We start from the raw sequence: 11,556 nt of genomic DNA, 5'->3' as shown, positions 1-11,556 counted from the left end.
CCCCGCTGCCCCGTCCCTTGCCTCAGCTGCTCTCAGTTGCATCTTAATTCCTAGAATTATTTCCTCTTCCCTCCATTCTTGGAGTCCTCTTTCTACCTTCAGTATAAGGTCAGGCAAGCATTTTGGGGGGCCCTGGGATGTGTGTGACAGTAGAGCGGTCTTGATTCCTTGCTAAAATGGCTTCCTAAGTCAGTAGGGACCGGGATAGAGAAGGGAGAGTAAGTAAACAGGTCTATGGCATTTTATGCCGAGTGTGTGCCCAGCACAGTCCCCAAATTGGCCAGCAGTGTCCTGTTTGCATGACAGCCTAGAGGTGGTCTCTGCACTGACTCACCTCCCTTTCTCTTTTCTTCCTTCTTTACCTTGAAGGCCAGGTTTCCAAGCATTGTAAGTACCCAACATAGCAAGGGAATAGGATTGCTGGAGGTAGTTTCTTAAATGTGGGGTGGGAGAAACATTTTTGTCCTTTGAAGCCCCATGGCACCTTGCCAAGGACCAAGGAACACACTTTTGCTTGGGTGGTCCAGACGCAGGCACAAGACTGCAAGTACAGAAGGAAACAAAAAACTGTTCTCCTAGGCTAAGTTCTCTTATGGATGGTAAAAAGCAGTTTTCTTCTCCTGAGTCCCCTGCCTAGCCTGGCATTCTTTTCCTTCCATGTCTGAGGGGGTTTGCCCTCAGATAGGTTCTCCTTCTCCTCTGCAGCCCTGGTTGTCTTCATTCTTCAAGAGCCACTTTACAGGGACATGGAACAGACTCCACTAAAGTGGTGTCCTCTTACTGCTCTTAACCCTGAGGACATATGATGATTGTGAAAGTCAGAGATCCTCTCTTCCCTTGGTTTCCATGGGAGACGGTGGAGAGCTGGGGGTTCCCCAGTTGTTCAGCTGTGGGATCCAACTGGCCTGGGCTGTACCCAAGGGGCACTGCCACAGTGCACCACTAACATCTCTTTTCCGGATCCTTTTGAGGCAGATTCTGTTTAGAGGTGTCTAGGTCTCTACAAGCAACCTCCAACAGATACCATAAGAATAGACCACTTTGTAGTCACACTTATCAACCCTTATTGCAGTTTCTGTTTACATATTTGTCTACCCTGCTAGGCTGATCACCGTGGGAAGAGAATCCAACTTATCTTGTATCTTATCTAGCAGTGCCTGCCACATAGTGGGCAGTCAGGGAATGCTTGAAAGAAAGAGGATGTAAAGCGATTGTGTCTTTCCGTGTGCCGGGTGCAATTACATTTATACTATTAAGTCTTTTTATTTTGAGTCTGCTCCTCTAATGGTAGACCTGTATTTTTCTGCATTTCTGCACCTGCTTAAGGTGTCTGAGCATGCCCTCATCTCTGAACAGCAAAGATAATCAATACCGAGGGGTATGCAGTGGAGTAATCCACACCCCACCCCCTTTTCCTTGCTCAGGCAAGGATACTTGGAGACGCTACAGAAACTATCTTTAGCCACAGCGATTCCTAAGTATTTCCATTAATAGACGCCAGCAGTCCGCCACACACTTACATGTGCACATCCCCGACATAGGATTCCCAAATCCTGGCCGCTGAAGGGCGGGAGGCGTGCGTCCGGCCTCAGACTACTCTAAATTGCGAAATGCCAAACCTGTTTTGGTTCCCAGTCTCTGCGCGCCCGAGTGCGCACCTGCGGTTTGAGCAGCTTAAGCTTTACTCCCTCCTCCTTTCCAAATCAGCCACCGTGGGCACGGCTAAGCTACGCTTTATTCCTAAGCGAATCTCGCACAAATCTCGAGGCATATTTTGTACAAGGGTACACTGGCCGCGCGCATCACAATCCCGTCTCAGCTACAGAAGCGGTTACGTGCCCTGGCGTGCTTCCGCACCGCCTCGTCCCGCGCACGCGCACGCGCACGCGCACACGCGCCCGCACGGCTCCAATCTCTTCAACCTTCTGCGCGCTTCCGCCTTCATCCTAGCAACGCCCGCAGTGACGCGTAGGCCCCGCCCCCTCCCGCGCGCCTCCCGGAAGTTGCCGGTCCCGAGCTGTCGGGTGGCCTCCGCGCGGTCTCTGGTGGTGTTGGGGAATCGGATCTGGGCGACGAGGACCCGGCCGGGAGGGAGCGTCGGGGCCGGGGTTTGGGCCGCACTTTTAAGGGCGCGAAGCGGAGTGGACCGGAAGCTGGTGACGATGGCGGGGCCGCAGCCCCTGGCGCTGCAACTGGAACACTTGTTGAATCCGCGACCGAGCGAGGCGGACCCTGAGGCGGACCTCGAGGAGGGTGAGGCCTGACTGGGGCAGGCCACGTGCAGAGCGGTGGGCCAGGCCCTGTGGGGCCCGGGGGCGGCGTGGGAGGGGCGTGCGCGAGGCCGCCGGGCCTGCGTTCTTTCGCTTGGCGCGGAGGACTGTCGCCTCCCGCAAGGGTAGTCCCGGGCTCGGGAGGAGGGCTTCGGCTTCTTTTCACACGCACTCGAAACTTGGTCCTCGGGCGGATGGGCGGAACAGATGGAGGGCTCAGGCCGAGAGGAGCTGGTCTTCGGGTTTACTTGCTCCAGGGCTGTTGGAGGGAGCCAGAGAGTCTGCTAGCAAGTTGGAAGTTAGCTTTGAAGATGCCCTTTCTGGTATAGCATTAGAAAGGGGGAGAAGAAAGTCGCGTGTTTTTAACTCTGGTTGCTCTTAAAAACTAAGTTGGAGACTGATGGAAGGATTTTCTGGTGCTGTTTAAGCCTCTTGAAGTCTCAAGACACTTGTTCAGTGGCTGACGACTGAGACTGCTGTTCTGTAAGCTGATGTTCAGAGTCTAGCTGGGAGTAATCCTGCTTTAGACTTGAGTCAAAAGTGTGAGAAAGGGAGAATAAGGAGGGATAAATGCGAGTGCTGAGCCATGTCTTAGGAAGATCAGTTGAAGGAACCCGGGGCTGTTTAGCCAGAATAAGCAAAGAAAACTCCCCAAAGAATGGGACAAAGTGAGGGGAGAACGTGATGGCTGATTTAAGATATTAGAGCGACTGTCACGCATTGAAGAGGAATTCAACTAGTTTAATAGGATCCAAGTCATAGAGATAGATCCCACTAGTAGATGCCGGGAGTCATCTCTCCGTTTAGAAACAGCAATAAGACAGTGTTCTACTTTGGGAAAGAAAGAATTTCCTATTCCTGGAAGTTGGTGGGGATTTTGTAGAGGACATTCAAGTATGAGATTAATGGGTCGACCTGGGTTCCCATTAAAATTTCTGCTAACTTGGAGATTCTGTTTCCTTTTCCCCCTCCCCCAACAGCTACTGCTGCCAGAGTGATTGACAGGTTTGATGAAGGGGAGGATGGGGAAGGTGATTTCCTAGCAGTGGGTAGCATTAGAAAACTGGCATCAGCCTCCCTCTTGGACACAGACAAAAGGTATTGCGGCAGAACCACCTCTAGAAAAGCATGGAATGAAGACCATTGGGAACAGACTCTGCCAGGATTGTCTGGTGAGTAGACATTTTTGCATGGAACTCTTTCTTCCCTAATTTTTTTAGGGTTAAAATCCTCCCACCACCCTCCATGATCTCTGCAAGACTAGTCTGCATACCCCTACCGGTTATCCTTTTTTTTTTTTTTTTTTTTTTTGAGACCAAGTTTCACTCTTGTTGCCAGTGCGATGGTGCAATCTCGGCTCACCGCAACCTCCACCTCAGGGGTTCAAGCGAGTCCCCTGCCTCAGCCTCCCCAGTAGCTGGGATTACAGGCATGCACCACCACGCCCGGCTAATTTTGTATTTTCAGTAGAGACAGGGTTTGTCCATGTTGGTCAGGCACCCATACCTGTTATCTTAGGAGAGACCATTGATTTGGTATTAGAAAGGGTCTTAGAGATTACTTCATTTCACTTCATAAGGAATCTAAAGCCCAGAGTGATTCAGTTGCTGTACTCCTTATGTTCAGACTAATGACTCACCCTACAATGGAGTGACAGAGAAAGCAGTGCATATTGGCTATTGGAGAAGGTTATGAGCTGAAAAATCATTGTGTCTGATGAGCATGTTACCCTTGAATTGCGACCCCTGTCTTTTGGTTTTTCAGGTCTTGCATTGAAGCACTGTGTAATATTAGTTATTTGTGAAACTCATTTTTTGCCATTCTAAAAAGTCACCTAATCCTTCTCTTCCCTGCAAAAGAGTTAGGAGTCTGTGCGCTTATAGTTTTAACGAACTGTAAGTTTCTCAGAGTGGAAGAAGGGGCTAGATATGGTGATTATTGAGAGAATGTCGTTTGTTTTCCGTTAGAAAGGTCAGGGGCATCATGTTGAGAATCCATAGATAATATAAAAGGAACTATCATTTAGGTTATGATAGCTATGATTTAGTCCTTGATGTAGTTCTGGGAGCTCCTGATAAGCTCATTACATATTTGCCTAGAGACTGATAAAGGGACCAATCATGAGACAAATATGATAATATTTATTGAGTTCTCACCATGCATCAGGCACTGAGTTTAGCTCTATAATTTAAGTTCTAAGAGCCTGGGACTCAGTAAGTCCTCAAAAAAAAAAAAATGTTATAACATCACCTGGAATTAGACAAATTTTTATAAAAAATTATCACCATTATCACTACATGTATCACCTAATTTAATCCCCCCAATCGGCCAGAAAGTTATTACTACTTAGCCCTATTTTACAGATAAGGAAATTGAGGGGAAAGTTGGTTATGTAACTTTGCTCAGGGTCATATAGTTAGTAAGCGGAAGAAACAGGATTCAAATGAAGGCCATCTGATTCCAAGATGTACACTGTAGTAAACTCTATGAATGTTTCTTAATCTGAGAAATGGCATACATTCAAAGAATTTAAATAATAATTTCTGTTTACTGTTTTGGCACTGAGTTTCTGTATTTGTATTTTTGGCAGCTTTGTGTCTTAAGTTTATATTTATATATACCTCTTTAAAGAAGCGCTGAAGACCCATCATGCTTTCCTAAAATCTTTATTTTGTTGAAGAAAGTTTTGGGAAACTGGTCTATCTTAGAATCATACTTGAAACACGTGGGGCTTTTATGTTCTACCGTGGAACGGATTGGATAAACTGTAAAAACCTCTAAGTATCAGATGATACTCTAAGCATAAGTAAAACCAGGAGCCTTAACGAGCACTCTATCTACTAGAGGATCAAGTTCAGAGTCCTCATCAAAGACAAGACCCTTCCTGATGTGGTCCCTGAGCAACTTTCTAGTCTCATCTCCCATCACTTCTTTGTGCATCCTGCACTCCAGTGCGGTTTCCTGTTTTTCTTCTCTCTTCATTTGCTTATGCTTCATAAGTAAAATTATAATGTCTCCTTCTCCACATGAAACCATCCCCCACCTTTCCAGGAGAGTTAGGTGGTTCCATCTCCATACACTGTGTACTAGTGACGTTGTAATATAATTATTGGCGTGCATATCTACCCCTCCCACCAGACCATGAACTCCTCCCTGCAGGTATTAAATTCTCTTTGTCTTTCCTTAGCCCCTGGCTCATAGTGAGTGCTTAATAAGTATTTAGTAAATAGGGCACACGGGTGTGATAGATTGTACATTTTTTCAGATCAGGTTTGGGAAAACTGGTAATTCTCTAACACCAGTTGAAATCTTACTGTTCTTCAAGGGCCGGACCAAATGCTAGCTCTTCCTTAGCGCTTAACTTAAATTCACTTGCCCCACAGTTAAAATTTCCCACTCTTCTGGGTTATTGAAATTTTGTCAAAGCACTTCTGATTCTTCCTTGAGTTGTAATTTTGTGAGTCTGTCTTTCCCACTAGCTCCTTTTGTTAGGGTAGGACCCATGTTCTATTCATCTTTGCTTCTCCCTTAGCCATTTTAGAGATTGTAGATATGTAATAAATATATTGTTGAATTGAGTACAGTAAGATATTTTCCCCCCTGATGCCACAGTGCTTTAGTTGAAATGAATTCTATGGCTTGGTATTTTCTCCAGGTAATGCCCGTTTTTCTCTTTCTTCCCTCTCTTCTTGTTTAGACGAGGAAATACCTGATGAGGAAGGGTCTGGAGATGAAGATTCAGAGGGACTGGATCTGGAGGAATCTGATGAGGATGACCTGGGTGCTGCTGAGGAACAGGAGTGTGGTGATCATAGGGAGAACAAGAGCAAGAAGAGCAGACGCCACTCTGCAAAAACACCGGGCTTCAGTGTCCAGAGCATCAGTGACTTTGAGAAGTTTACTGAGGGAATGGATGACCTTGGGAGCAGTGAGGAGGAGGAGGAAGGCGAAGAGAGTGGCATGGAAGAAGGGGATGACGAGGAAGACTTCCAAGGCGAGAGTGAGGAAGACAGGGCTGGAGATAGAAACAGTGAGGATGATGGTGTGGTGATGACCTTCTCCAGTGTCAAAGTTTCTGAGGAAGTGGAGAAAGGAAGAGCCGTGAAGAACCAGATAGGTTTGTACATGGTTTTGCTGATTGCCTGTTTTTCAAAGTATCTGCATTTGGTCTACTTTTCATTTGTTTGTTTTTGGCTATTCTCTCTCTCCTGTGTCCTTTCAATTAGTTTGTGACATGCCCCACTTACCTAGAGGCCTAAAGCCCTATTCCTGTATGCTTAGCCAGCCATTTCTGCACTGATCTGCTTAGCTGGTTCTGCTCTAGTACTTCCTGCAACTGGGGAAGATTGAAGAGAAGAGTGTTTTCTCCTCTCCTTGGGTTTTAGCGTTCCCACTCTGCTGTAGCAAATACTTGCTTCATGGATACTGAATTTATTTTTTATAATAGAGAATATTTGTTTCCATGGCATTAAAGTGCTAAAGCTGCAGTGCTTGGAGACTGGTGTGGTTTCCTGTTCTTCCCTGCCCCTGCCATCTCACCCCCAGAGCATCTTATTATTGAGGAATGGGATTCTCTTTTCTTTTTCAGCACTGTGGGACCAGCTCTTGGAAGGAAGAATCAAACTACAAAAAGCTCTGTTGACCACCAACCAACTTCCTCAACCAGATGTTTTCCCATTGTTCAAGGACAAAGGTGGCCCAGAATTTTCCAGCGCCCTGAAAAATAGTAAGAATACTTGTGTCCTGTTGGGATACTTAGAACCACTTTGTCAAATGAAGACAGCTTTGACTGAAGTGGACTGGGAGCTTGAGCCATGTTTATTGTGCTTTCTTCTCATCTGCCCTTGCTCTCCCCTCTCTATCTTCCTTGGCTTTCCAAGTTGCTTCTTTTTTTTTTTTTTTTCTTTCTCTTTTTGAGACAGAGTCTTGCTCTGTTGCTCAGTTTCAAGTACAATGGCGCTATCACAGCTTACTGCAGCCTTGGCCTCCTGCGCTCAAGCGATCCTCCCATCTCAGTGATCCTCACACCTTAGCCTCCCAAGTAGCGGGGACCACAAGCATGTACCACCATGCCTATAGAGACAGAGTCTCACTGTGTTGTCCAGGCCGGTCTCAAACTCCTGGCCTTAAGCAACCCTGCCACCTTTGCCTCCCAAAGTGCTAGGATTACAGATGTGACCTACTGAGCTTGGCCCTGAGTTAATTCTTTAAAGCTGTTTGAAAAGCCACTGATGTAGAAAGGGAGAAAGAGAATGTCTAACTCAGCTCATTAAACTTGGTTGTATCTGTGTTTAAAAGATGCTTCCTATGTTTGAGAGGTTTTTAGAACAATGTGCTAAGATGATCTTATTTATATCTTTCTTCAAGTGGCATAGAGTGAGGAAAGATGATACTGCCAAGGGAGGAACACATTTTAGAGGAGAATTACTCAGCTATAAATAATTCTAGAAGAGAAAAGGAATTGAGAGACTCTTTGGTTCCCAGTGTCTTCATATTACACATGAGAGAGTTGAGACCTAGAATGACTTGCCCAAAGTTGCAGAGCTTATTTGTGTGGCAGAGATGAAGCTCCAACTTTTCTGCCTTATGATGTAGGAATCTTCCCTCTGCACCACACTGCTTCCTGTGTGCTGCTTGCCTATGTACCCAGTGGCACTGAAGGACTGGGGCAGAGGGAGATTTAGGGTGAGTGCATTGTGTTTGGGATCTATATCTATCTATCTATCTATATCTCTATTTCTATCTATCTATTTTTTTTTTTTTAAAGAGAGACAGTCTGTGTTGCCCAGGCTGGTCTTGAACTCCTGGGCTCAAGCAGTCCACCTGCCTTGGCCTCCCAAAGTTTTGGGATTACAGGCGTGAGCTTCTGCGCTCAGCTGGGATCAATATGTCTTACTTGCATGCTGAGACTTTGTGTTTTCGTTTGCTCTTTAAAACTTGTTTTTTTTGGTTTCATGGAGTTAGAGTTGGAAGTGACCTGAGGAGGATATCTAATTTGGAACGTTTCTCGTAGGTGAATATCGGATGTAATTAGGAATGGCTTCCTAGAGTCCAGTTTTTGGGTTTTGTGTCCTGCCACACTTGAAGTCTGCTTCTTCCCTTGTGGGAAGTCTGGGCAGTCCTTCCAGGAACCTTGTGTAGCCTGTGAGGGTGAGGTGGGCCGTTTATATCCCCTCCCCTGTCTTTGCCTCCTTTCCCTCTCAAATAGATGATAGATTGATGGTTTTCAAGTTTTTTGAGATTTTTGGAGCACTTCCCTGCTATGTTTAGTGCCCTAGTACCCTAATTTCTGATATGCCTTTGGAATGAAACCTAGACTGCTCTAGATTAAATGTTTTAAATGTTTCATGATAAGGCCTTTTTCATTTTGTTACTCATTCTTTTTGCTTGAGCCTTTTTCATTTTAAAAAATTCATCTTAAAATATAGATATTTTAGGGGTTAGTCAGTATCCAGTATAATAGACACATATTCTTGGATACCATTTAATTTCTTTCTGTTATGAGACAGGGTCTTGCTCTGTTGCCCAGGCTGGAGTGCAGTAGTGTGATCACAGCTCATTGCAACCTTGAACTCCTGGGTTCAAGCGGTCTTCCCGCCTCAGCCCCCTGAGTAGCTGGTACTACAGGCATGAGCCACCATGCCTGACTAATTTTTTCTTTTTTTGTAGAAATAGGGTCTCACTATGTTGACCAGGCTGGTCTCAAAACTCCTGGTTTCAAATGATCCTTCTGTGTCAGCTTCCCCAAAATGCTGGGATTACAGGTGTGAGCCACCATACCCAGCCCATTTAGTGTCTTTAATCACTGCAATGTTATTTCACTTTTATTTTGTTCTGATCTTTTTACTCTTTTTTGTACTTAACCAATTGCCTCTACCTCATTGATGAACCTCATTTAATCTGACAGCATCTATTAATCTGACAGGGTGGATTGTGGTGGAGGAGGGAGAAGAAAGGAACTTTGGTATCACATATCCTAAGATGAGAGGGTAGGGAGTTTTCTAATAATGAGAATTTGTGTGCATTTGAAGAGTAGCTAATTTTTGTCTGTTTTGGTCTTCTTGTGGCAATATGACATAATATGTTGTATACTCCCCTGTTTTGATAAACAGAGTTTAAGAAAAAATTCTTGGCCGGGTGTAATGGCTCACGCCTGTAATGCCAGCACTGTGGGAGGCTGAGGTGTGCTGATCACCTGAGGTCAGGAGTTCAAGACCAGCCTGGCCAGCGTGGTGAAACCCCATCTCTACTAAAAATACAAAAATTAGCCAAGTATGATGGTGGGCGCCTGTAATCTCAGTTACTTGGGAGGCTGAGGCAGGAGAATCGCTTGAACCTGGGAGGCGGAGGCTGTAGTGAGTCAAGATTGTGCCATTGCACTCCAGCCTTGGCGAAAAGAGTGAAACTCTGTCTCAAAAAAAAAAAAAAAAAATTCTTGGCCAGGCATGGTGGCTTACGCTTATAATCCCTGCACTTTGGGAGGCTGAGGCAGGCGGATCACTTGAGGTCAGGAGTTAGACCAGCCTAGCCAGCATGGTGAAATCCCATCTTTACTAAAAATACAAATATTAGCCAGGTATGGTGATGTGCACTTGTAGTCCCAGCTACTTGGGAGGTTGAGGCAGGAGAATCACTTGAACCTGGGAGGCAAAGGGTGTAGTGAGCTGAGATCATGCCATTGCACTCCAGTCTAAGTGACAAGAGTGAAACTCTGTCCCCCCCTCCAAAAAAAAAAGAGAGAGAGAAAATTCTTGGTCACATTACTCTGGATGACCTATTTATACTGTGCTGTATAGCTGATATGGAACATAGGCTGAATTTGTACCAACCCTAGAGCAAACACTGGAACTTATTGTCTTTAATTAAATCTCTTTTCAATTTGCTTGGTCTTACAGAGTAGTTAAAGTCAGACCGGCTTGGTTTAGATTTCATCTCAGCAATGGATTAGCCATGTGACCTTGGGCAGGTTACTTAACTTCACAGTAAAATGGGGATAATATGGTTGTGAGGATTAAAGGACATAATCAATAGAAAGCATTAGCACAGTGTCTGGCACACATCTCACCATGAATGTTAGGTACTAGTATTATCTTCTGCTCAAAGAGGCATTTGGCAGTATTCAACCATGTGAGCAATCACTCAATAGGTATCAGTGTAACTGAGCATCACTAGTCTTCAGTGTTTTTTACTTTATTAGTATTTGGATTCTTTATATAATTAACTAATTGTTCTGGAAAGTGTTGTAGTTTACTAATACTTACAATGCAGTGTTGGCCTCTTACGACACTATGGAAAGATGGCTGCAGATTTCCTTATTACCATAGCCAGCTACTACCTCCTTGAAGTGTTTAACTTTTCCTTGAAATACTTTGGTTTGGTGACGCTACCTGTGCTATTTGGGTTCTCCTACCTTTCTGATCTCTTCTCTGGCTCTTTTTGTATCCTCTCAACGTAAATTTCATTCCATTTAGAATGCCGTCCTCGGGTTGTGTTTTCTCAATATAGTCTCTCCTTGGCACTGTCACTTACTCTGATAGCCCTAACTATTGCCTCTAAAATAACAGACTTCCAGCTGTATTCTAGCCCCAGTAAACTCCTGAGTACCATGCCTTTGTAGCTTCAGCACCCTAAACTCTGCTTTTCAGAAACTAAATTAATATCTCCTTCCTCTCCACACGCCACCCCAAACATATAAACTTAGTCCCCAGTCACCTTGGTGTTACATGTTGGTAATTTAAACTTTAACTGTGGAAGTGATTTCAAAGACATTGTCTGATAGTTTAGTGGCTGCATATGTGGTAAGTCATGGAGTAATCTTAACAAAATTAAGGGATTTTCTGTGCACAAAACCATTTCTCTAAAAAGGTTTGCTTTTTCTGTCTTTCTTTTTTCTCTTTTTTCTTTTTTTTTTTTTTAGACGGAGTCTCACTCTGTCACCCAGGCTGGGGTGCAGTGGTGCGATCTCGACTCACTGCAGCCTCTGCCTCCCAGGTTCAAGCACTTCTTCTGTCTCTGCCTCCTGGGTAGCTGGGACTACAGGTGCATGCCACCATACCCAGCTAATTTTTGTAATTTTTTTTCAGTAGAGACGGGATTTTACCATACTGGCCAGGCTGGTCCTAAACTCCTTACCTCGTGATCTGCCTGCCTTGGCCTCCCAAAGTGCTGGGATTACAGGTATGAGCCACCGCACCCGGCCTTTTCTCTTTCTTTTAAAATGTTCTACTGTGTTAAGAAGTATGTCTTTTATGTTGGTGGCAATGATATGTAAAGAAGAAGGGAAGTT

General features: G+C 44.9%; 1 protein-coding gene across 1 annotated transcript in view; it reads left to right on the top strand.

Moving 5' to 3' along the window:
* Positions 1-1,916: 1,916 nt before the first annotated feature.
* Positions 1,917-11,556, top strand: part of AATF (apoptosis antagonizing transcription factor) — a 108,603-nt gene continuing 98,963 nt past the window's right edge. Inside the window, exons 1-4 of the mRNA XM_011953631.1 lie at positions 1,917-2,253; positions 3,251-3,442; positions 5,968-6,387; positions 6,859-6,996. Of these exons, the coding sequence (XP_011809021.1) occupies positions 2,163-2,253; positions 3,251-3,442; positions 5,968-6,387; positions 6,859-6,996 (841 nt within the window). The 5' untranslated portion in view covers positions 1,917-2,162. The remainder of the gene's footprint in view (positions 2,254-3,250; positions 3,443-5,967; positions 6,388-6,858; positions 6,997-11,556) is intronic.

This window comes from Colobus angolensis, unplaced genomic scaffold (genome assembly GCF_000951035.1).
Source record: "Colobus angolensis palliatus isolate OR3802 unplaced genomic scaffold, Cang.pa_1.0 Scaffold37, whole genome shotgun sequence".
NCBI lineage: Eukaryota > Metazoa > Chordata > Mammalia > Primates > Cercopithecidae > Colobus > Colobus angolensis.
The sequence above is the reverse complement of the archived record's forward strand: the minus strand, read 5'-3'. Positions and strand labels throughout refer to the sequence as shown.